This window comes from Scophthalmus maximus, chromosome 5, assembly GCF_022379125.1.
Source record: "Scophthalmus maximus strain ysfricsl-2021 chromosome 5, ASM2237912v1, whole genome shotgun sequence".
Taxonomy (NCBI): Eukaryota; Metazoa; Chordata; class Actinopteri; order Pleuronectiformes; family Scophthalmidae; genus Scophthalmus; species Scophthalmus maximus.
Window position 1 is genome coordinate 10,901,591 of NC_061519.1, and position 25,988 is coordinate 10,927,578.

The following is a 25,988-nucleotide window of genomic DNA, read 5'->3' on the forward strand; positions in this document are numbered from 1 at the left end:
ATGTTAAATCCAGTGGAACAACTCACCAGGAAGCCTCACCGGATCCAATTACTTGGAAACTTTGATACACTTTTAATTAGTTGTTTTTTTCTATGAAATCTAATGCTGGCTTGTACCTCTAGTGTAAGTAGAGTGTATACTGCTCTCTGTATAGGCAACGGTGGTCCTCGGAAGACTAGCAAGTTACATTACACACCTCTCCTGACATCAGAAATTTTAATTTCCAAATGGCCAAAAGATGAAATTAAATAAAACGTAAAAGAGACAAGAAATACTTGAACAATTGTATCCTATGTAAAAAATAAATAAATCAACAGACTCATAATATTTCAGTTGTATAGAACAGTCGGTTGCACAGCTTCTTACTCATAGATCCTGAGATACGTGCTGAGACACAAACAAACGCTGGCACTTACAAGCTGAAAAGGACTTATGTCACTGAGTGTGTTCAGGGACAAACCGCAGATGTATTATAGAAGGAGAAAGTTAGGACCAAAGAAGACCGTGAGTCAAATTTTTCTTTGTCTGAGATTAAAATGAAAACCAAACTGATTACATGAAGGAGTGAAGGGAGATTCATTTTGTTTGTTTGAAGAACATAATGAGGTCAGTCAAATGAAGGACACATCAAATTATAAATAATACTTTAAGTGCTGCATCCAAGCTTAATGTGTTCTTTAACAAATTTAGAAGAATTTAGAAAACGAAAACTCTAATATTGGTGGGTTGTTAGTCATGTTAATCATCATAATGTAATCACGTGGGTGTTGATAGCAGTCATTGATCAGCTTTGGTCAAACTGGGCCATCTTGTGGTCATAGATGACAATATCTCACTATAACACATTGATCCACACTGTCTTAAGTAACTCCATATCCTTCTATTCAAACAAAATGAAAATTGTTAAATGTTTGAATGCTGTCCATACGTAGCCAGCTAAGCAAATACAAAAAAGGCATCTGTTTTAATTTCCTTTACCTATCAGCAGCAAAAAATAACTCACAGGAGAAGTTGCACTTGTGGATTAAAAACACAACTTTATTTCAAGTCAAACTTTTGAAATAAACATTTTTGAATCAGAACCCAACTGTGAGAAAAAGGTGTCACACGCTGCACAAATTCATTCCCCGTTAGTCGCTGCACTGAGGACTCACAGCAGGTTTTGGTGACAGGCAGGATAAAACTGAGCCATGTGTCCCTGCCAGGCCTGATGCCTCTCATAGTGAACTGAGGGCCTGGATCATGAAAGAGAGGGCAGAGAGAGATATCCTGAAATATCACACCTACTGTAATCTCCTGTAGATGTTAGATTAGTGGGGTAAACTGTCGTTCCCTGGATATATTTCAACTGCATTCAATTTTTCGATACTATAAGAGATTGAATAAATTCTACTGTAGATTGATATTAAAATAGACTATTCCACACAATCGTGTCTTGTATTTTTGCTATGCGACAGTTGAGCAAAAATACTTCACATTCAGCTGCAAGCCATGTGGAGGATCGCCACAGCACCCTTCGTTTATTTTCTTCATTGCACTCATTCATGACACCTGATTTCAAGTTTGTTCAAGTCGCCATCCCGTTCAGTGTGGTTGACTATGATGAGGATTATGATCTAAGGCATCTAATGTAAAACTGAGACACTCTGTGACTAAAAATAAAATCATGTTGAATTTGGAAAAAACAAAAACTAAAATGAACTTGTTGCTCCTTTTCAATACTGTATGTCCTTGTTTAGCCTACACTATTTGGTATTGCATTATAAAATATTAAGCAGGCCTATAATTTGTCAAACAATCTTTCGTTCAGATAAAATACAAATACAAAATGCACCATCGGTGGGTTCGTGCCAGAGGATGTTGCCGTTATCTACAGCAAGTGCACTTATTGAGATATTTCACAGTTCAAAATATTGCCTCGCTTCTGACAAACAAGAAGCAGAGAATAAAAACACAGGCTCGTGACCAGCGGAGGTGCTGACTGGCTGTTGCAGTCTGTTTCAGTTCACAAGGCCAAGGATGGAAGAATGTGACGGGGCTGTTGACCATGACGTTTGACCATCGTTTATTCTGCTTTTTCCTTGCCGCCGTTGACAGGCTTCGCCGCCTCAGCGTCATCCAGCAGGGCCTGTTTCCGCTCCCTCTCCTTCACCAGCTGCACGCCACAGTAGGTCACCAGCAACACTGAGAGGCTGGACAGGGGAAAACCTGGAGAATGTAACAGGGGCAGAATGAGGAGAAATAAGAGCTCAGAGGGAGGACTTCAAAGGAATGCGGCTTCCTTTGTGCTGTGCCATGAGTATATGTTGAACTGCAGATAATCCTGTGAACGACCTCTCCATTTCTCAACGCTCGGTTGTTAGGATCCTTTCATTCTATTTGAAAAAGAAAGCAACAAAGAGGACGCTCAAGTCATACGATCCCTGGAGGACGGCGCCCCTCGAGATGCTGCTGCTTTTGATGTCTGTCTACGTTGTTCTCGCTTTTACTGGAACTGACAGAATAGCCCTGGTTTTATTTTATATAATATGCCCCTTGCTGTTCCCTACCTTTGAAAATCAGCCTCCTGCCCACCAGTTTGGCAAACTCCAAATTGTTGAGGGCGAGAACGTTGTAGAGGACGATGGCCCAGAAGTTGGCAGCATTGAACACACCGCGGATCCGGCGCGACATAGCCTCACCCATAACCCTCTAGAACCAGAAGACACAGGAATACATGTAGAGATCCCGTGAACAATTAAATGTAAGAAAGGATTACATGACTACTTGTTTCCTACTGCAAAATCAGTCAGTGTCCTCATTTTCCTCACCTCAATGGTAGAAAAGGGTGGAAGGGAGAATAACTTGGCCACCCACAGCTCAAAGTTGAGGCCAAAGCAGTTGAAGAAGGACCAGATGTAAACCAGCTCACATGGGCCCAGCCACAGGGTGGTGATGGCGAAGGTGCAGAAGGTTGCCAAGAATTCCTTGAAGATTTTCTCATGATCCCCACCAATGTAGTCATAAACATACCTGCAACATTACAGCTCGCATTTAATGCAACGAGGACACAAAAACATCTTTTACATAATGGAATCTGTCATTTCAAACCCATTCATTTACATTCAAACACTCACTTGCACAGCCAGTCGTTGATGCCTCGGTCAAAGTGCCTACAAAAAGACAGAGATTTTCCACTTCAAAACTTTTTGCACATTTTCAAGGTCAAGCATTGTCAACGAATGATTTATTAAGATTGAAACAAAAGCTAGTGGGGGTCCCACGTACGTCTCAGCGAAGACATAGAGCATGGTTATACACTTGGGGGGCTGAGGGGGGTCCAGGTGGTCCAGTGTAGCCACGGTGTTGATGACACCAAACATCACAGCCGCTTTCACCCAGTCATACACCAGGTTGGAATAAGCCAGGCCAGCTGCGAAAACACACGTGGAAACGAGACAAGTTCACCTGAATGCACATTCAAGGTAGTTGTTGCATCTTTTTATAATGCAAATAAGCCTTATTACACTGTGCAATTATATAGAAAATAACATAAAAGTGCCAATAATAATAAATACTGACCCAAGCTACGTGAAAATAGATAGCAAGGCCTTGTCTTTGCAATTTTATATCTCTTTTATTCATCTACCATTAACTAGGTGTGTAAAAGAAAAGCTGACACAGAATCCATTGGTCTGCAGTGTAGAAATGTAGTGTTCATCATGGTCTCACTGCTTCATATTCATTTTTTTTAAATGCAAGGAATTCAATTCAAGGGAATACAGTGCTGATTTATATTTCTTACGCTATGAAAATGTAACAGTCATTTCTTAATATTCAACAAGAGAAACAAATACAAGTATCAGTACCGGACCCATTATCATTACAAACAGCATATCTTACTCACCCAGACACGAGTCCGACAGCTTGGTGACCAGCTTCATGTCGCTGGGGATTGTCAAGATGTAGAGGTAGTGGAAGAAGACGTCTACCACCAGAATAACTCCCAGGTGCAACAAAGCCTTGGTGGTGATGTTCCACATCTCCCTCTCCTTGCGGTTCAGCTGGGTGTTGTTCGCCTGTGGAATGAAAAACATTTGGTTTTGAGAAGAAGCAGTTGGGTTTTGTTGGTAGATTTACAGTATAGGTCCATCCCATTATGTTTTACAATCTAGTTGGAATGATATTCTCTAGAAACTGACCTGCTCAAAAGTGAGTTGAAGTATTAATGGCAGCAGTAAAAGTAGTAGTAATACATTATCATTGTTATTATTATTATTATTATTATTATTATTAATAATAATAATAATAATAATAATAATAAGGTCAAGCGTAGTTGTTTAACCAAGTTCAAATGTATTTAATCTACACTAGTTCAAGACATAGAATGTGAGGGTGTAACGACTTTGTTATCTGTCTCTGTCTTTGACTTTCAAAGTGTGTCACACATATAAACACATCAACATCCTACATAATTGAATCAGCTGTCCTAAATATGAAACAGTGTTTGGTTGCAACATCTCGTGCAATGTGCTGGGTGATGACCTCAGTCATTACTGCTGTCGAATCTACACTTTTCACTTTTTCCTGATTTGTCCTCACCTGCGCGTGATACCTGTCGAAGGTCATGATGGGTCCAAAGAAGAAGAAGGGGAGGTAGAAGTTGTACTTCAGCAGGTTGCAGAAAGTGTAGTTGCCGTCCTTTTTATCGCAGTTCTCTAAAGCAAAGCTCATACAGCGCATGATGCTGAAGCCGCAGCCGCCATAGAACAGGATGTCTTGCAGGTCAAAGGAGCCGGTCACCAAGGATTCCTACGGGACGAGTCAGATGTACTGTCAACCTCAAACATCATCTGTTTGCGTATGGACAACAACACCTCTAAATAATCCAGAACAAGGATTTCAGTACAGTACACCTGCACTTAGTTCACAATTATATTTTACGATTACTTTTACAGGGCTGCACGGTGGTGTAGTGGTTAGCACTTTCGCCTCACAGCAAGAAGGTACTGGGTTCGAGTCCCAGTTCAAACCAACCAGGACCTTTCTGTGTGAGTTTGTTCTCCCCGTGTATGCCTGGGTTCTCTCAGAGTTCTCAGGCTTCCTCCCACAGTCCAAACACATGCAGACCGAGGTTAGGTTCATTGGAGACTCTTAATTGACCGTAGGTGTGAATGTGAGAGTGAATAGTTGTTTGTCTCTGTATGTGGCCCTGCGATAGGCTAGCGACCTGTCCAATGTCAGCTGGGATGGCTTCAGGCCCCCCGTGACCATTCAATGGATAAATCAGTAGACGAAGGATGGATCGATTACTTTTACAGTGTAGGTACATTTTTAACATCACATTATATCTTACTACTTATATCACTATATAATTATACTATAGTACTTATTGTAGCATTGTTGTATTTTTATTAAATATACTATATCATGGTATCTTTTTCAATAATTTTCTCCTGAATATATTACATAGTATTGATATAAATGTTGTACAATGTGTGTGTATTACAAATACTGCACATATTATATACAAACTATTAACTTTTTCATGCATATGGTATTTATTATATCAAGATATCTCCAAACATACATCAATTATGGATTATGGATTATTGTTTTAAACACAAATTTATGCTCATTTTTTAAAACATTATGTTTATAGCTATTAATGTCATATGTATGTTTTATTTAATTCAAATATCTGTTCTCTTGTATCTCTCTTGTCTGATCTCTTGTGCTTCTGCAACAAGGGAATTATCCCTCTTAACAGTCACATTCAAGCTCTTGAATGCATTTCTTTACTAAGATTTAATCAAAACTTAAAGATCTCTATATAATTATCATATAATTTGGATTTTAAGTGACTCTAGACAACCTTTTCCACCACACAGAATTGTCCTTTTCACTGGCCTTCCTGTAGAAACAACACTTTCTGCTCATTCAAAATGCACAAAATGAACTTCACTTCACTTTGACATTTCTACTGACTAACTTGTCACTGCTGACTTTAAGATCCTTCTTCCTGACTATAAAGTTCTGAACACAACATCTCCTTCAATCTTCCATAATAGTTCTAGATCAAGCAGTTCAGCATTCAGTGATTTTGCCCCCCAGCTACTGATTTGAGGCTCTCACCTGGAGCCACCCTCTTACCTGCCAGGAGTTATAGGGCTCCAACTTGATGGAGGCCAGTGTGGTCAGGCCGGCAGCAAAGCACATCCATTTCCTCTTGACCAGAGCAACACTGTAGAGTATGATGCAGTGAGACAGAACCAGAGCCATGAAAGTCCAGCCCATCGTGACCAGGACTGCCAAACCACCGTACACACCAAAGATCAAGGATCTGTGCTGTGGGTAAAGAGGGGCCAGCATCAGTGTGGCGTGATGACAGGAGGATTTTACTTCTCATTATTTAATGCAACACACACGAAGAGGGAAGTTAGTACAAAAACACGTGTAGCTACAGGAATGGATGTACTTTGGGATGGAAAGATTAAATTGTGCGTGTGTGTGTGTGTGTGTGAGGGGGGGGGGGAATACACTTGATATGAATGGTTTAAAATGAAACACATGACAAGTGTTAGAAAAATTCACAAGTTTATTAATGTTACCTTACATCCATTTATACCAATCTTCATTGTAAGCATGGAACAAGACAGAAAACATGTTTAAAACAGTTGTTTTAAATATGTCAAAATATATTCACAGGAATGAATCAGAAGTATAATCAACAGACGGCATCACAGTCTAACAGAATGCAACTAATTCACATGCATAAGTGGATCATCATCAAGACCCTGAGGTAGAAATATTAAAAAACACATTTGTTTAGTAGAATCAAATAGAATTGTATTGTATTTAACTCAACTGGTACACCGTAAATTTGCATATAAAGTGTTAATAGCAAATTTAAAAACCAAGTTCATTCACAAGTGCAAACACACACAACACAAACATTGATAATTCCCACGTTTACAAAGGAGACATGCGGTTATACCTGCACGGAGCTGGAGCACTCATCGACATTCACACCGACTCTTTCTGCCTCTACGACACCACACACATGCACGCACCTTTGGGGCAATCAGGGTGAATATCTTGGCAAAGATCACGTGACCGGTGAGAGCGAAAAGGATATGATTGCGGAATGTAGAGAACCACATCATCCACTCGAAGTCCGCAACATCCTGTGGAAGAAGAGGATGCCTTATTGACACATGATGGACACTCTCCTTTGACATTTTTTCATCAGGAAATCCAACAAAAGACATACAGGGATTATTTATGGTCAATTTACCATTTTCCTGCCAAAGTAATGCCATCCTGGTTTCACGCTTTCTTTGAAGGCCTTCCTGTTTACATTCTCTGAAAAAAAGAGAAAAAAGAAAAACAGAGGACGATCAGCAAACAATATGTAAGAAATTGTGCATTGGACATAGTGTTTAATCAATAAAGCGTTAAGATTCCATCTTGTGGTAGTAGTCGGTGAAGCTCCTGGGCTGAGGAGTGTTGAATATATCCTTTAGGCTGCTGCCTTCTGTCTGAACTCAGAGCACTTTTAAATAATCTTCCTGAGAAAGAAAGAGCTGTCGTATTCCAATTTTTGGGGTGTAGTTGTGGGATTATAATTCAAGGTGTGAGAGCACATCAGTCCATTTGACGATATCAAACATTACATAATGTACTCATTGCAAAGCGTTCTATTTTTGAAACTGGCATCTTCGCTCACACGGTCATAATCTGGTTTGCAGGAGATTAGTTCACTGCAGAACCTGAACAAAAACTGTAACCCAGAAATTATAAATAAATAACTATAAAGGAAAAAAATAAGAAGGAGGATAATCAGAATCATGGCAATGCTGCTGAGACAGAGCAACAAATGCAACTGAAACACATTCGCACAGCAGCTCCTCCGGCTCTTGCCCACTTACACTAATGGCCATGAAAAGGGATATCAAAATGTGACGGTCGGTCAGGGAAAGCCTCTCACTGCTGGGAACACAGCCAGACTTCTATTACCGGGAGACAGAGCTACTGTAGCATGCAGACCTGAGCGGGACGAAAAGTCCGCGGCCACAAATGACCATTTCAAGACACAGAGAGGGAACCCTATAAAGACAAAGATGATGGGGACAAAATGATGACTGACATGTCCCTGCCCCGGACGATCTGACGGCGCAGAATGGGGCAGAACCGCTTACCATTCACCAGATCACACCCAGTCCATTCAGATCACTGAGCGGAGAGGCTGGTTTTAGCACTTTAAAGTCTTGACACACGCGAACGATTGGCATTATTTCAGGATAAAGGGTTTGGGGATTAGTTGGCTCAGTGTAACCGATTCTTAAATGGAAATATCCCCATCGGGAGAAAAACTAGACAGCAATTGGACCATTCAAATTGGCTCCATATAAATAGGAACATGCAGGAATTCCTTGGTGGGGGGTGCTTTGGGTGAAATGGAGCAGTGTTTTAAGCAGGGGTCTTATTCTATTATGTAGATATAATAAAACAATTCACATATTTAAAGGTAAGTGATTTTTCAGTGAGATTTATTTTTGTTTAAAGAAGTGACGGGGCAGGGGGGTTAAAGGTCAAGTTGAAACTTTCTAAAGCAGCTGCTCAAAAAAGTTTCCATTCGCTCTCGGAACAGTAGGATATGAATGTGTTTCATTTAAACCTCTCGATGGTTGTTGTTGTTATTTATCTTTTAGTGTGTGTGTCTGTGTGTGTGTGTGTGTACTCTGGACATCTCTGGACACGCCGCCCACTTACCACTCGACGCTTCGAACATCCAACTGCCTGCCCATATCAAGGCCACGCCGAGTACAGCTGTGTAGAGATACAGCTCATATCTGGGGAGGGCAGCCTTGATCCCCATGGTGGATCTGCACACAGGGAGCCTGGTCGGGTTGAAAAACAAATCAGCCATACACACAGTACAAGTATGAATAAAAATTAGACAGATTGAAAGGTGGTAAAATAACTTTTTTAATATATATATATATATATAGCTGTGTATTGAGTCAGTGTTTTTTTCCAAATGCCATTGACTATTATAAAGGAACTTTTTTGGTAAGGCCTGAGGCCTCAGTGTAACACCATGTCATCTGACAGCTTCATCTTGATGTGATTAAAAATACAAACAAAACGTGGCTAATTAGACAAAAGGGTCTATATACACTATTGTTGTATTGGTTGTTTGGTTTAGTCACCATGCAGCACCATTCATGTAGATTCTTTAAATGATCAATTATTTATTTGAACACTCCCTATGGTGACCAATGCTCCTTGTGCCAACGCGCATCGGGACCGGCTCCTCACGTCAGAAACAGAACAAGGTGTTTTGGCGAGGGGGCATTTGACCATTAAGCCTTCGGCATCGACCAGTCGGTGACTTAAATATAGGACTGCAGAGCTCCGGCTCCTCGGAATCAGCGCCGTCAGCTGCGCAACCCTACCTCTCCTTCCTATTATAGCTCTCTTGCACTCGGTGTGCCGTGTACAGCGGGGGCAGCTGCAGCGCTATGTGATCTGGAGAGGAGAGGCGAGGGGGGGGGGGCTGACTGCACAGAATCACTGTAGCGCTGTAAGGGAATGTCCAAGAATGGCGCAGCGCAGTGACAAAACAAATGGACGGGACAGGTTCCAGTGGAGAATTGCGCCACTTGAACCTTATTGTGTGCGTGTGTGCGCGTGTTAAAGGAAGTTACAGGAGTTGGACTAACAACTTCTTTCCATGCCAAGATGTTGCCATGGTTAAAAAAGGAGCTGAGCAAAGCGTCCCGCATACAAATCCAGCCTCACTGTTTCACAGCTCCGAGCACATTAAGAGGCGAAAACGCACAGGCCCCTTTTTTCTTTTAACTGATTTTTGTAATTAATCTTTAACCCTGTATGCACAAATAAAGGAGACTTGCTTTCACTAACCTTGTATCCGCTTCACACTGTCAAGAAGAGGATGGCAGTGTCTACAAGCCCGACTCTTCAATACAGACAATAAATGAATAAAAAAAGAAGAAGGGGGCTGGCGGGGGTGAGGTGCAGCAGGGCTCTCTAATTCATCCGTCTGGTGGGGGGCTTTGCCGCTGCCTGCTGCCTGCGATCACCACCAGCCTCGGCCACTCAGGATGTTGCGGACTCGACGAAAGGCGGAGGAGGAGGAGGAGGAAGAGAAGGAGGAAGAGGAGGAGGAGGGGGATATATTTATCCTCCACTACTGCACCCCAGTGAGGGGTGGTCCGCGCCGAGTCCATCAGACCTTACTGGAGCGCAGAAGACACAACAGGGGGAACGAAAGTGCATTGATCAACAGCCAAACACGATATCAAAGTATAACATCTCTAACGACTCACCAATAACATCTGTAATAGATTAGACGTGGAGATATAAAGAAAAAAAAAGACTTTAAATTAGGATCAGGTTTGTAAAAGTGTATATATACAGCCCAGTTTTCAGCCAGTTTGAAAATTTGACACATCAGACAACAACGTGATTTCATCTTCTATCTTCACACACATAATAAACCAAAGTTTTTCCTGGCTGTAAATAAAAAAACATCCACTCCATGTGTGACACGGTGCACCTGATCATTATTAATGCCGGGGATCCCTGAAGACGTTTCGCAATTTAGACACTAGGTGGCGCCCTCGATTTAAAAAAAAAAAGTGTACCCCCAACCAACTGCGAAAGAGCCACGCATTTTGGATTAATGTAGTTTGCTTTTTTTGTTGTTGTTGTTGCCGGGACACTTAACGAGGTGTTATTGTTTTTTTTACGGGAAAGCACATTGGAGCTACGGCTAACTGCTTCCACCACACACAGTCCAATATAAAGCCGCGTTATGTTTGAATGTATTCTGCTTTTTACTGCTAATAATAAAGGAGCTCTATTCACCGCGTGCGGCGATCACAGAGCGACGGACGCTCGAGTGACACCGCGTGCAGCCGGCTGCAGGGGCCGAGCGGCGTGGCGCGGCGCGGCGCGCGCGTTGGTGCCGCCCGCCTCGGAGAATCCATCACAGAAACAAACCGCCCCCTCCCACCCCGAGCGCCCCCGCTTCAGATGCAACTCCAAAATACGTAAAGCCTCCTCCGTGTCGCACGGGGAATGCAGGGCCGACGGATAACGACTCGTTCGCGTCGAGTTGCTCGCTAACTTACGCGTCGGACAACTTTTGCGTTCGCTACGTGTTTTTTTTTTTTTTGGACGAGACCGATTCTCCGACGGGGTTTCAACGTTGCTGTTCCAGTCGCGGCCTCGCATTTTGGACGACCGCAGCTTCAGGGCTAACTCGCTAACGCAAAGCTACTTGCTAACTTCAGCTAGTTAGCAATTCAACGTCGCTTGTTTTTGTTTTTCCTCTCTCCCCCAGTCACACGTGCTGTCCTTGTCGCCCCCCCCCCCCGACATAACTCGTTCGCAGCGATGATATTTTGCGGAGCGCCGTAAGTGACAGTCACCCCCGTGCTAGCTGACTGGCTACCCCCGACACTTCGCCGCGGACGCTCGCCTGAGCTTTGTGGGCTAGCCGGTCGTCCTCGTCTTATCACAGCGAGCTAACGGCGGCAGCTAGCAAGCGCGAGCTAGTACGAATAAACATTGTGCGACACGAAGCAGGAATAGCCCGACGTCTAAATGGACCACATGTCCATAATAACCCAGGTCTCCAACCCCAAGGAGGAGGAAATCATCTCGTTCAACCAAGAGAAAGGTGAGGAGAACACAACTAATGCTAACTGGCTAACTACTTGTTCCCCTCTGCTCTGACATTAGCGCTTAGCTCGCGCCGGTTGCCTGCGTTGGTCGTCGTATGTTTTTACAACCCGAAAATATCCAGTTGCTTCAGTTAACAAACTGTGTCAGCAACAAGTTAACACGAAGCACACGTAAGTGATCGAGCTGGCTCAGTGTTTGCAGGGGGCTCCCGTGTCGAGGCGTGTGGTTGAGTCCCGTTAGCGATGTCGGCTGTTAAACAATAACACAATAGTTGTCAAGACTTGATGTTCAAACTAAGCCATTTAATTCGCCTTGTCACTATTTGCATTCGACACGTTTTTCTTTTTTTGCGGGTCGGCTGCTTGACTGGGCTCAGTGTGTTGACAGGCGATTCACTTTATGAATCAAAACCAAAACAAGATGTTACATAAAAAGAGCCGTCTGCTGTCAGTAATGTTGAATTTGACATTTGAAATTCAATCAGCATTCAGCATTTTCCTTCCGACGTGAAACTGTGATGTGGCAAACGCATCATGACTGTGTTCACCTTGCCGGATGGACGGACTCACTCTGCTATGAGTTGATCTGCTTTCCCCCTTTGTTGTAAACAGTTAAACAGCCCTTCTCTCAAATCAAGACTGTTATATGATGATATTATATCTCATCACCAGTAAAACTTGAATTCTATCTCTGGCGCGATCATCACATTGAGTTTCAGTTCACAGTCATTCACATACTTGGTGGATCTCAGGATCAAATATGAGTGCATGCTTTAATTTCCCCTTGACCCTCCATCTGTCAGTGCTCTCTATTACCTTCTCTGCTCACACTTGAGCCTGATCTGTGACGGAGGTCAAATCTCTACCTTCTATCCAAACCATCGCCGCTCACGTTCATTCATTCCCATTCCTCGAGCTGCTCTGACGCTTTCCGGGTCAGTCGGGCCTGAGGGATGTGTAGCAGTACCGCATCTCAAACCTCACTTGTCAGTCCATTAGTAATGTGAGAACATAAGTCTTTCCAGCATAACAATGCATTCTCCTCCGAGGGTACGAGTAAGTAACCCTGAGCAAGTACTATATGGATCCTGTGTGACATGAACATATGTGGGTGTCGTGGCAGATGAGCATTGTAGTGTGGTCGTAAAAAAATGTGCAAAATCCACTTCAGTCATACACACTTTGTAAACTCCTTCATATTATGTTTTCAGGAAAACAAATTATTAATATACAGTAATTTGATTTAAAAGGTCTCACAAGATGTTTTTCAAGGGCTTGTTTGCATCTAATAAATCAAAATTTGCCGCGAGTTTTGGTCAGTGTCCTGGGGGCGAAAGTGATCATATCATTTGGGGTCACACCAGTCAATTATGGGGTCCGTTGATGGGCAAATGAATCTGCTTACGGTTTGAATAGTTTTTCCAGACAGTGCGAGCTCCATTTTCATGTGGGCAGAATTGTTTTTGCGTTCATTTGTTTCGATGTTAATTACATTTTTTTGGGCTAACCAACTTTTGGCTGTGGGTTAGAGAAAGTCAGCAAATGTGAGGCATCATGTCGGGCTTGTGATGTGTATTTGTCATTTTTAGACTAACCGGCCAATTTAAGGATTGACAGTTTGAATGGCAGCTTTATCTAGACCCCTGTTATGTGGTGGTGATTTTTTAATGTAGGCCACACATTGGTAAATATTTAAAATTCTAAAATTTCATATGTATCAGAGACAATATTAAGGATGATCTTAAATTGTTGACCTACAGAAGAGTTTGACTGGCACCACACACATGGTCAGACAGTGGGAATTTACTGTAGTGTGCCCAAGACGACAAAGCAGAGCGGTGTTTTTGCATTTTGTTTCCTACCTCTTCCATTTTCTCTTAAGAATGAGTCATACTGAATTCATCCCTTGGGGCTCAGTCAAATAATACCATCATCATAATAATTGTAAGGCCATGTCCTTTCTCCCATTTGTCATCCAAAACTTTGAAAACCTAAGCTAAGTTCGAGTGTGATCTACACGTACAGAGTTCACAGTTTAACGTGCATTAAATTTGAATTCACTTTGTCTCAGTCAGAGTGTACAGCAGGGCTCTGATCTTTATTCCCAGAGTTTAATAGACAGCCAGCCAACGATTTGACTGCCCCTTATCTATTGCAAATCACATAACAAGACGCCCATCCCCGCCACAGAGCTCGTGGAATTTATCAGATAGTCTTCCTCTGCTTGAACAGGCTCCAAACTGTCTGGACAAAAATTGACCACCTTGCTCTGAGTGATTTTTTACTAGCTGTCTCGCAACATGTGCCTGCCTTTCACACTGGCTTGGCTGCCAAGCAGCAGCCTAAATATAGACCCACTGCCCTGTTGGCCACGGCACCACTGACCTCGAGGCCAAGTATAACTACCCTCGAAGATGACAATGATATATATGTTGTTTTTTTTATGCACTCGTACGAGGCTTTAATTTGAAAAGAATGACAATACTTTTATAGTAAGATTGTTGGCGCTCTGAGCTCACTGTGTTTCCCTGCTGGGGTTCTGGACAGTGTTCAAAGTCACTACACTGAATCTGTGAATTGAGTAGGTTCCTCTTACACCATTCATTTACCCCGTAGCTAAATCCTCTAGTACAGTCATGAAATCCGAGAAGAATGAGTGTGAGTGAGCTCTGCAGTTGTTCAATGGCGGTCACCATAATTTCAGCCACACGTTTTTTTTTTGATCTTCTTAAACATTATTTCATAATTGAGTCTACAGTTTTTTTCCCTACTATTTCTTAAATTTAAAAAAAAAAACAGTACTTACAATATACATTACATGTATTATTAAAAGACTTATTGCACTTTTGATTGTGACAAACCGGGCTGCATGGCGGTAAAGTTGTTAAGTGAGTTTGATACTTTAGAGTGCCCACATGAACAGGAGTGTGAATGGTTGTCTTGTTAGACAGGCAACATGTATACTTGCCCCTAGCACAGTTCTTTTGCATGTGCTGGAGTATGGATCGGTTGCTTTCAGTCTGTACCCTTTTACAAATAAATAAATTATTGTTTTCGGTAATCACCCAATTTTTGAGTAAACAACTATGTCAGTGAGACTGTTGCAACGTCCCAGTTGACTGGGGTTGGCAATTGGATCTCATGTTTTAACTTATGTTATTCCTATTTTTCGTCGGATCAATTCGTGTGCAAGTGAAAGAGTTTATCACACCAGAACTAAGGCCTGCTCTGACACTACTGCTTGTGTTGTACAAAATTCCTGAAACTTGTTTTGTATTAATGCTTCTGGCAGCAACAGTTATCTGCGCAGTCTGTATGACTCTTTTAAAGCCAAACTATTTCCAAAGTGTGGATAAAACACACTCTTGTAGAAAAACGTCACAATCATTTAGTCCTTTGTATTTGGATGGCCATTAAGCTGTGGTTGAAGTGTATACTTTCAGCTTTAATTCAAGGGGTTAAACTAAATATTATAATACTATTGGATAAACTTGATATCTATTATATGCATAAAATTTATAAGGACTAGATCCTAATAAACCTGTCGCAGCTAAATCTGTATCGCTGTATATGTTCGATATGTGCCATGGTGAAAACTTTTGACTCAAGATATTGCAGTAAAAGAGGCTTGGGGTAATTTACTAAGTGTAACTACCAGCTAATTTCCATTTGTTGTCCCTCTGCAACAATTAAACAAGGAGGAAAAAACCTATCCTCTTAACTAGAAAGCAACAACCAATAACATACCAATGTAAAAATATATGATAGAAAGAATGTTGTCTTTTATTTATATATATATATATATATATATATCTATATATATATATATCTCGATAACCACGAGTGTTTGTGCATGTCCTCAGGGTAACTAGGATGTTAAAGTTGACCGTTAGGTGGCTGGATTATTTGGGAGAATTTCAAACTGGTATTATGTCAAGTAACAGTTGAAAAGTTTGTTTTCCTCTTGTCTACCTTTATTGGATTTTGGACAAAGAGTTGATCCTGTTATACCCTGATCTTGTCATATATTTGAGAGACAACGTTTGTGCCGAGAAATAAACTGTCTACGTTTCCCCCAGAACCGCAAAACATGAGCCCACAAAAAGTTTTTTTTAACAGAGTGGAATCTTGTCTTTCTTTAGCCATTGTAACAATTGTAACAGAACTGAATGCCGCAAGCTGGTATATATAAAGGTACTGCATTTAAACTTTGTTCATTTAGCCGAGTTTACCCTCTCATTAGTGAATTACTACTCTATCCGTCCCAGTTGACTGATGTGTTTGAGGCCCAGTTCCGCTCTATGCATGACTCAGTAGTCTTGGGAATTTTTCTGAGGGTCTTTGTGCAGGAAATAAATACAGCAGCTGGCTGTAATGATGAGTCACAGGAAGCTGACATCTGCTTCACTGTCTCAGTTTTACAGTAACACAGAGCTGAAATGACAAGAAGACCAAGTCCAATTTAATGATAAGAAGTCACTCAGTGCCTATTAAAGTTATTTTTAGCTATCAACAGAGTGGCAAATATGTTCATCTCACAATGTTGCTGTGTAACTAAAGCTGGGGGGTCGCAGAATGATATGAATTTCTGTAGTTAATCATTTTATCCTCTGCCGATATCTCTAAATCTGTGTATTTGGTGGTTATTGCAGTATTTTGTAAGTTTCCAGGGGATTGGGTGGGACGGTGGCCTTTTTCATCCCGGAAAAACATGACAGTAGCAGGATCTTTTTTTAATGCATCCTGTGTGATTCCTCTAAAATGGCTCTTTTATTACTGGACAGGTTTTTCCTGGGGGATTTCCTCTGGAGGACTTAATTAAATCAGCTGTACCATAGCAAAAATAACATCTGCAATTGCCAGTTGCATAACTATATTGTCACTGCTTGACTGCATTTTTTCAGGTTTTAAGTTACCTGAATAGTCACTGAATGTTTTAATGTAATTTCCTTATTGCTAGATATATAGTATGCACTCAGTCTTGGAGTGAAGGAGCTTGTGTCACCCATAAGTCTAAATATCCAGCACAGCATGTTCTTACTCAAAAGGCAGTGAATTAATAACAGGAAGCCAGTGATGAGGGAAATTGACAGAGATCAGGGAGTGCATATAGCGTTTCATGTAGCCTGTGACATGCCGTGACTCTGTCAGACTGATACCTCTGTCTACACTAATGAGTATTTATAGCTGTAAAATATAGAATTGCAGTTATCGACTTAAAACAAAGAGTGTGGCAACTCCACTGTTTGCCCTTTGCACGACATGACGTTAGGCTTTTACTTGTGGCCTCAGGACACCGGGATATACTGGAGTGATGTGAAAAGACTAACAGTGGTACAATAGCTCTCTTCCAACCTGAGCGTAGAGAAAAAAGGTTGTCCACAAACTGGGAGATTGGTGGTTCAATCCCCGCTTCCGCCAGTCAGCGTTCCTAAGTGTCCTTGGGCAAGACACTTTAACCCTAAAATTGCCTCTGATGGCTTCAACGGCTTTGTACGAAAGTGACAGAAAAAGCGCTGTAAAAAGCAGCTCTGTATGAACGTGTGTGAATGTGACTTGTACTGTAAAAGCACTTTGAGTGGTCAATAAAACTAGAAAAGTGCAATATGAATATAAAATACAGTCCATTTACCATTTGTAAAAGACGTCTAAACTTTCTCCTATATGATTCAGTGAATTATCTTGTTCTAACTTATTTGAAGAATTTTCTTCATAGCGTTTTCTATGACAAATGTCAGGTTCAGGTGCGGGAGAACAAACAAACTACATCGAGATGCAAAAAGACATGACATAATGCTGTTTGCTCGTCGTCACTGCTCTTCAGTTGCAGAAGCATTCTGGTTGTGTGAGCGGAGGGGGCTGAGCAGGGGCGGGGGACTAATGGGTGGAGAGGAATGCAGCCTTGTATAGGCTCTGCAGGGTCTTTGGGGCCTCCCACCTCCTCCCTCCCCTCGAGTCTTTTGCATGTCCAGGCTGCTTCAGTCACTCACCTGCCAGCCGAAACATGGGAGGGAAATGTAAGCAAGTGTTCAAAATGGAGACCCCCCCAACCCCCACTCCCCAGGCCAATGGAGTGGCGGGAGCCAACGGCAGGGCAAAAAAGAGGAGGGAGGAGCGTGCAGCTTCCAACTTGTCACTATTAATAAAATGTCAGTGTCTGATTTAGGCCCTGCTCCGTAGTCCTGGAATGAGAGGCGATCCACAATCAGAGCGGAGTGCCGCTGTGAAACGCCACTTTGTGTGACTGATGAAGTCACTCCGGCCGGCGGAGTTATTTTCTGATCGGTGCCTCTGCCAGGCCGGGTCAACAAAACCGACACTAATGCCGCTTAATCACACTGTCATGGTATCACCTTTTGTTGTCTGTCAGTGTAGCTCACACCGCTGTGGCCACGAGTAGAACTGTAATCAAACACACAGCAGTTTGTCCCCAGTCATTTGAGCGGCATCCGCAGCCAGTGAATGCAAATACACCAAACTTAGACACTTGCCACCTTCAGCCTGCTCCATTTTTACAACAGAACATTGATTTGCATATCCATGTGTTCACCCCCCCCTCTGTTGTTTCGACAGCGTCCCAGTCGAAAAGCAGCCTAAAGAAGCAGAGGAGCCGGAGCATCTTCAGCACCTTCTTCTGCTGCTTCCGCAACTACAATGTGGAACCACCAGCCACCAACACCAGCTCCCTGCCTCCACCTGTTGAGGAGAACGGATCCCCGCCCAAAGTGAGCCGCTGCACCACCACATGCTCGTAAACTGTCGCAGGAATATTCCCACCTGCATACTGTTAAGTAGTTGTAAATGTGAATAGAGTTTTCTATTTTTTTCATCATATCCTTGGACCCTTTGACCCTTGAGTCTTTTTTGTTTTGTTCTCCCTCCTACCCCTCACGCTGTTGTGTATGTTCGTGTCTATCTCTCCCGTGTTGTAGTGTGACCAGGTCGAGGTCATCCCTGTCCCTAGTGTATGTATTGCCTTTTTTTTCTTTTCTTTTCCTCTGCATGCAGGCTGAGTGGGCTGGTGCTGCTGCATCCTGTCTGTGTGGGCTTCAGTGCTCCTCAGAGGGCTTTAGCTCTGCTGCTGTACTGCAGTTCATTTTTCAGCCCGTCGTATCACTTGGCTGTGTGGAAGGGGTTTATGCACCTGTGGGTTTAACAGGAACCTCTGTGCCTGGCCTACATGAATGACACTCTGTGGTGTGTATGCTTTCAGAAATACTGTGACACTAACTGTCTAACAAGTTAAGTTTAAAACTTTTTTACTAATTAATCGCTTCAGGAGTTTGCCTTGCAAGAAGTAAATAATTGCGCTACTCATCCAAGCCATTGAATATTAAGTGTTGAGCTCCAATGTAGCTCCAGCTAAGGGCTTGAACTAATTGATCCTGTCACTCAAGGAAGAAATGAGATGTGATCTGGTTATCTAGTGGTCTGGCTAACACAGTCAAGTAATCCATCATAGACCTTATAAAGCTCACATCCATCGTGTTTGAATGGATTTTTAATTTCGCACGAAGTTCCCACATAACTTGGGTTTGTGATTTCGATAAAACCATGACTGCTGTCTGCTGGACTAATCTGCCGCAAACGTTTTCATAGCCTTTGTGAAAATGTGAATCGCCACAGATTTGACAGAAATCCATGGAGATCTTAACACAGCATCAGTTTGTATGAGGCCATAGCAGGTTGTGAAGAATCCATGAGGATGTCATTTTCAAGTTATGGGTCCATTAAACGCATCATTTAAGACTGCTTTATATCAACTGCATCGTTACCTGTGAAGATGCTGGCTTGTCTGCTCAGCCTTACACACTGATTAATGTAAATTATGTCTCTATCAAGCTCCTTCCCTCATAATTCTCTGTCTCTCTCTAACATTAACCACTTTCCGTCCATGTGTCTGATGGTCTGCCTTGTCCTCCCCTCAGCCACCAGCTAAATACCTCCTACCAGAGATGAAAATATCTGACTATGGCAAAAAGTGTGTGGTGATCGACTTGGACGAAACGCTCGTCCACAGTTCATTCAAGGTGAGAAGGGGATAACGGTCAAATTGAGGTGTACTGTCAATGTGTACGTTGGTATGGTACAATCACCTTTTGGCTTGAACTCATAAATCATTACTTAAAAATGCAGCTTGTAAATAGTAAAATGAAACCCAAACTTTCACTGCCCCGATAACACAAGTGCATTCTACTTGAGTATTTACCTACACTGTTGACTGTATCTACGTCAGAGCTCAGCCAGTAACATGCAGTAAGTTGGAAGTTGTGTTGAATCATTGTGTAACTATGTAAACAAAGGCAGGAGAGGAGCAGGTGGTGGAGCGCGTGCTGTTTTAAGATCAAGGGCGATATTACAGTCCCGATGGTCCTTTTTGAAAAAACGCAGGATGATGATACGGCTACGCCTGGTATTGTGTCTTCTTCAGCCTTACCAGCATTGTTACATGTGGAAAGTTGTCTGAAGTGCAGCATTGTGTAGATAGGTATTCTATGTTTTTTTTTGTTGTTGTTTTTTTTACCTCCACCCATCATCTTCCTGTCCAGTTCCTGACGGAGGACCACCACTGTGTCGTCTGTTGTGTTAGAGCACAGAGGAGTTTACAGTTTCTGTTGTCTTTTTCCTGTCAATCTTTGACAAGCCACTTTAGTATTACTGGTGGGGCATCTGCTGGTCAGTTGTGGTACTACAGAAACAGTTGGCTAAACATTAATCATTTTTCTACCATGTTGTGTTTCTTCTCACAGCCCATCAGCAATGCTGATTTTATTGTTCCAGTGGAGATCGATGGTACCGTTCATCAGGTATGGTATTACACAACCGAAACATTTTAAATGAAGGTTGCCTGTTGATTAGGTGGCACAGTTTATCCCCCACGTGAAGATCCTGATGAGAACGGCTGTGATCCAGTTCAAGTAATCCAGGATAGGCTGTGTGTATCCTGGTTGGCCTATTCACGATTACTTGCACTGGGTGGCAGCTGATGGACTGGTGGAGATGACAAGAGTGGATGACATGTAAACTGTGAGTGAAAATTATGCTGGTTTGTATGTATAATATGTGTGTTTAGCAGGGACATCTTCTCTATCTGTCCACAATAGCTTGTGTTGTATGTGGAATCATCACGCACTCTTCCGCTATAAATTAAACCATGAAAATTGTAGGGCTGCAACTAACGATTATTTTCATTATTCATTAATTTGTTGATTATTTTCTCATAAAATGGTGAAAAATGTCGATCATGTTTCCAAACCCTAAGATGATGTTTTGTTTTGTCCACAGACCTAAGTTATGAGTTTACTGTCATAGAGGAGCAAAGAAACTTGAAAATATTTTTTTTCATAAAAACTACTTGAACAGATTAATCAATTATCAAAATAGTTGCCGATTAATTTAGTAGTCGATTATTAATCGACTACTAAATAATTTGTCTGACACTTTAACATGTTTATTTTCTTTCTTATCTCCTGTACAATGTGCGGCGTGTCCTGCAGGTGTATGTTCTGAAACGACCCCACGTGGACGAGTTTCTTCAGAAGATGGGAGAGCTATTTGAATGTGTGCTGTTTACAGCCAGTCTTGCCAAGGTGTGTTTAGGTGCTGACGGCTCTTTCTGTTCTGACATGTGTTTTGGTAACAAGCCAGTGCCACCAATGGGACTTTTCTTCCATTTCCTTGTTCTGGTCCGTACTTTTAATCTCTCTTTGCTGTCCATCTGTGTCTTTTGCATGTTATCCAATACAGCATGGGTAAGTGTGATGAGATAGAAGTAATCGTGTTAAGGGTTGATTTAAATTTTTTTATTTTTCTGTAGTGTCAAATATACCACTAGGTGTCAGTGGTGCTTGTTGTGTCATAGAGTAGTGTTTCCTGAGGTCTCTTCCCTGTCAGGTAAACACAGCTGTGAAAGACAAGTTGTTCTTCTTCCTTGACAGATATTAGTGTCGCCTTTAGTTCTTGAAAGTGCTTCACAATATGTCTTCATATAATAGCCACCAATCAAATTTCTCTGTTCAGGATGTCTTATTATTTGTTTCTGTAGCAGTGCTCAACATGTTTTCTCTGTTTGTTTGACCTGGGCAGTATGCAGACCCCGTGGCAGACCTGCTGGACCAGTGGGGTGTGTTCCGAGCACGACTTTTTAGAGAATCCTGCGTTTTTCACAGAGGGAACTACGTCAAAGACCTCAGCCGGCTGGGGCGGGAGCTCAGCAACGTCATCATCGTTGACAATTCACCTGCCTCGTACATTTTCCACCCAGAAAACGCTGTGAGTTTCTGCAATGTTACCACAACACATCTAAAAGCTTTAATAGCGTCCATTATTCTAAAGGTGACATATTATACAAAGATTACTTTTCAATGTTTGTGCACACAAATGTGTGTATCTGTGGAGCCTGCCAGCCGACAAACTGTGAAAAAAGACCCTGTCATTTTTTTGTGAGCTGGCTAAACCATACAGCCTGGCTCTGAATGACTGGTTCAGATTCCTTTTCTGAACATTTGAGCATGTGAATCTTTTCAAGTAGTAACCATATTAAAAATATGAACCTGAATATGAGCAAAATATGTCACCTTTAAATAATACTGATTCATGATTTTACAGAACAATGTATTCAACATAGTTCTGACAAAAAGAAAAAATGTATGTTGGCATTAACATTTAATACTTGGTTATATTTGATTGTGGTGGTAATTTCAGCAACAAAGTCTTAGTTGATGTTAAAGAACCGCTAACTCGAGGTGGTTCCTCCGTCTCCCTAGGTCCCGGTCCAGTCCTGGTTCGACGACATGAATGACACAGAGCTGCTGGACCTGCTGCCTTTCTTTGAGGGACTCAGCAAAGAAGAAGAGGTGTACGGAGTCCTGCAGAATCTGAGAGGCAGGTAGCAGGAGACACTGCAGCACCGCCCGTGCTCTCCATCCTCCTCTCAATTGATCTCTGATCCCCGTTCCACAACAACGTCTCTCAGACTCAGGCAGATCCTCCCACGCGCGCCCCTCTTGTCTCTGCCCCAAGGGGACGCCTTGGAGTCTCACTGTGGAAACCTTAATCCTGTCTCTGCTCTCATCTCCTGGTGACTGGCTGCCTTCTGTGTGCCATCGAGAGAGAGAGAGAAAAAAAACAACAAACACTCAATATCCCAGGAGCACTGTGTCTCACAAAAAACAACACGCACCAGAAAATCTACAGAGCGTCCTAAGTTGGTAATATCGGGGACAAAATGCTAAGAGAAATGAACTCTGGTCGTTATTTTCAAACCAACAAAGTTTTACTATTCGGCAAAAGTGCTTATTTTAAAACCAAACAAAAAAACAACAACATCTTTTTGTCTGAACGTTCTTTTGTGGCACCACAAAAGTCTGAAAAGATTTTGTCCTCATATTGTTGCTATGCAGGCAGTTTCTGGTGGAAGAAAGGACTGTGACTCTCTTTTCTTACTGAATGAAGTGCCTTGTGTGAATGTTGTTTATAAGGGGAGATATTTTGTACATGGCATATTTCTTGAGTACTTCAGTCTTTTCACACACGATATGCTTTAAAGTGGACACAGAAGAATCTTTATACAAAGGTTTTTTGCTTTAGGTTTTTTCCTCGATCATCAAGCGCTGGGTAAATGTCTCCATATTATCTCTCTCCACCCAGTATGCTTGTGCCATTATATAGATGTGGCTTTGTTTCTTTCTGCTTTCATTATCTGTAGGAATAGCTCATTTGTTTTAGGCAACGGAATATGTTTTCAATTTGCATTTGATAGTTTTGATCTGAACGCTCACATAAAATTGTGCCATCTGTTTAGTTTTTTTCTGTCTCCCACATTACTTTCCCCCTTATTTCATTTTTTTTATTTGCCAAATAAGGAAATTATTTTTTAACAGGCTTCATATCTTTAACAGGGGTTGAACTGTAACAGTTACACCATTAGTACTAAGTATAGCATCATAGATTTTTATTCTTTTGACGGATAGATGTCAAGTTCATTTGTGTTTCTAATGTTATGAGGTCCGTGTTTCGTCGTGTCATGCTTATCAGATGGCTAGCTCTTAGCACATTTATTTTTGTATTTATTTCATGGGGGGGCACTGTTGAGTGTTGCAGCTCTACCATTAGGGGATGATCTTTCTCCTAATTTGTTAGCAGTTGCAAAGGCATCACCCCCCCCCCCCCCCCCCCCCCCCTCCTTTTTTTTTTTTCAACGGTGTGGAATCTCACATTAAATTGGTTGAGTGCCATGTTCTAATTTTTTTTTAGGGGAATATAGAGATAGTGTCCGTCTGAGTCTGGACAGTCACTCTCTCCTGATTTAGATACACCGGAGGCCTGGCCCCGTCCAGCCCTGGTGTAAAAAGATGAGAGGATGTGTGGTGTTTACCTTCCCAGACTTATTTTTTTTCTCTTCTTTTTTTAAAATTTTTTTTTACTACTATTTCACCACAGTGCCTATCTTTTGAGAGGAGCCGCGCAAACCGAATGCTGCAACATCAGCTAGCATGGCAATAAACCTTTTTGGGGGGAGATTTGGGTGGCCAGAGCACTTGAAAACAACTTGAGGCCCCGAGATAGGTTTGTTAACTGTAAAGCTGTCCAGCTCGTCACAATGACTTTCTGTGTTCATGTGAATGAACCCTCAAACACAAATCTTTCGCATTATTTGATCCAAAAACTGGACAAATGCACAATTTGGTCCTTAAGTCAGTTTTAGTTTTTTTGTTTTTAAAGGTATAAGTACTGAAACAACTTGGATGTTGCTTGGTTTATTTCAGCAACAGCAGCCCAACGACCTTGTGTAGTCAAGTACATTGGCAGAGTTGACAGCTTTTGTTGTGGATGAAAGTTACAAAAAAAACATGGACGCCTTCCAAACCTACAGCTGGGAGCTCAGTCCTGGCCCATCCACATGTCGGGGGGCCGGCTCTAAGTGAATCTACTGGGCCGCTGCAACAAGGACTGCGAAGAACCTCATCATGGCATCGATGCCTTACTCCCCGAGGAGGCACAAAGCAATGTTTTTTTTTTCCCCAGTCATTCTGAGGTTACATCCACTCATTTTTAGCATCGTCTCATTAGTATTTTTCTCATGGAGTGTGGAAAAACAGGCTTGGCAATATATGTGGACCATATATGGTCTGGTGAATTTAACATTGTGAAACGATGAAACGAAGCAATGAAGCATGCGACAAGCGCCATCGAAGGAACCTTGTTCGCTTTATTGCTTTGCGTTTATCGGTCACAATGTAAAAAAAAAAAAAAAAAAAAGAAGACCGACACCACTTCAGAATTTCCACCATTTATTTTTTTTCACAGTTAAAAAGGCTGCTGCTTGTTCAGGCGCATTACAGCCTTTTTTTTTCTTCTTTGTGTTGGTGACGAGTGCGCTGCTCGGGGTTTCAGTGCAATGTCCTTTTCTAAGAAGCGTTCGGTTCACTCTTCTCGACCTCTCAACGATGACCTTTCTCTGAAGATGTTGTTTGTATCATTGTGATATTTTTCTACCTACCTTTTGTCAGTATTTTGGTTTGAAAAAGTTGCATATTACCCATCCCATCCAGCTTTTTGTTCCTCCTCCGCTCAGATCGGCAAGACTTCTCAGTCAGGTCTCATCTTTCCTATCAGGGGACGTGTGTGTGTGTGTGTGTGTGTGTGTGTGTGTGTGTGTGCGTGTTTGTTTGTTTGTCTGTTCGTCCTTACAGTTTTCCTTTGTGTCACCTCACTAAAAAATCACAATTTTTGTATTGATTTAACACCAAAGTTCTACAACACTTGAGTTCAAGTCACTGTTTATTTTAATTTTTTTTTTAAAAATCGGGTTCTTCACTTTTTGTTCTTGTCTGGCTTACGTTGAGTGTGTCGTCATCCTGAGCATCATTTTTTTTCTTTCTTCCATAATAAAAGGCTTCATTCAAACTATTTTGTTATGTCCTTTTTTATTTATTTTTACATGTCTAGTATCGGATATGGTCCATGAATTAAGGCCAAAGATCTACACTTTCGACTGATGTGATTGAGGTTTTCCACCATTTCTCTGTACCTGACATGGAAGGAAAGTCAAAGTCACCAGAGAGAGAATGCTGCTGTGTTCTGTGACTATTTTACGATATATTTTGCCATCAATCTCCTAAGATATGTCACAATAAAGCACATGTTTATGGAAAAGTGTTGCTTGTCTTCTGTCAGCAGAAAATTTAATTGTGTTTATCGCTTGTTCTGTTGCTGTGGGAACGAGCTGTAAACGCCAAACTGACTTTTATGTTGATATGGGAAACCTAACAGTTGCCCACTTGTGCATTC

The 25,988-nt window shown here is 41.9% G+C and overlaps 2 protein-coding genes across 4 annotated transcripts; one reads left to right on the forward strand and one right to left on the reverse strand.

The window, feature by feature from the left end:
* Positions 1–1,017: 1,017 nt before the first annotated feature.
* On the reverse strand, positions 1,018–10,820 carry hhatla (hedgehog acyltransferase like, a). Of its 2 annotated transcripts, XM_035635829.2 has the most exons (13): positions 9,910–10,820; positions 8,755–8,882; positions 7,277–7,344; positions 7,053–7,166; positions 6,591–6,611; positions 6,133–6,327; positions 4,582–4,791; positions 3,887–4,058; positions 3,268–3,412; positions 3,117–3,152; positions 2,811–3,012; positions 2,550–2,691; positions 1,018–2,208 (listed from the first exon to the last, which is right to left on the reverse strand). In XM_035635829.2, exons 2-13 carry the CDS (start codon positions 8,858–8,860, stop codon positions 2,066–2,068), a joined length of 1,554 nt encoding a protein of 517 aa, XP_035491722.1. In that variant the 5' UTR covers positions 8,861–8,882; positions 9,910–10,820; the 3' UTR covers positions 1,018–2,065. The 2 variants fall into 2 exon arrangements, with proteins under 2 accessions (XP_035491722.1, XP_035491723.1); XM_035635830.2 differs by lacking the exon at positions 6,591–6,611.
* A 176-nt stretch (positions 10,821–10,996) lies between these two features.
* On the forward strand, positions 10,997–25,604 carry LOC118311745 (CTD small phosphatase-like protein). Of its 2 annotated transcripts, XM_035635831.2 has the most exons (8): positions 10,997–11,692; positions 18,270–18,421; positions 18,629–18,661; positions 19,625–19,726; positions 20,447–20,503; positions 21,194–21,286; positions 21,783–21,968; positions 22,463–25,604. In XM_035635831.2, exons 1-8 carry the CDS (start codon positions 11,617–11,619, stop codon positions 22,586–22,588), a joined length of 825 nt encoding a protein of 274 aa, XP_035491724.1. In that variant the 5' UTR covers positions 10,997–11,616; the 3' UTR covers positions 22,589–25,604. The 2 variants fall into 2 exon arrangements, with proteins under 2 accessions (XP_035491724.1, XP_035491727.1); XM_035635834.2 differs by lacking the exon at positions 18,629–18,661.
* The last annotated feature ends 384 nt before the right edge of the window (positions 25,605–25,988 follow it).

Bases quoted from the DNA above. Each gene is read 5' to 3' on its own strand.
- hhatla (XM_035635829.2), bottom strand. From the start codon at position 8,860: ATGGGGATCAAGGCTGCCCTCCCCAGATATGAGCTGTATCTCTACACA. The intron at 7,167-7,276 runs GTAAATTGACCA...CTTCTTCCACAG, and splicing joins ATTACTTTGGCAGGAAAATG to GATGTTGCGGACTTCGAGTG. The intron at 2,209-2,549 runs GTAGGGAACAGC...TACATTCTCCAG, and splicing joins CAGGAGGCTGATTTTCAAAG to GTTTTCCCCTGTCCAGCCTC.
- LOC118311745 (XM_035635831.2), top strand. From the start codon at position 11,617: ATGGACCACATGTCCATAATAACCCAGGTCTCCAACCCCAAGGAGGAG. The intron at 11,693-18,269 runs GTGAGGAGAACA...TTGTTTCGACAG, and splicing joins CTCGTTCAACCAAGAGAAAG to CGTCCCAGTCGAAAAGCAGC. The intron at 21,969-22,462 runs GTGAGTTTCTGC...CCGTCTCCCTAG, and splicing joins TTTTCCACCCAGAAAACGCT to GTCCCGGTCCAGTCCTGGTT.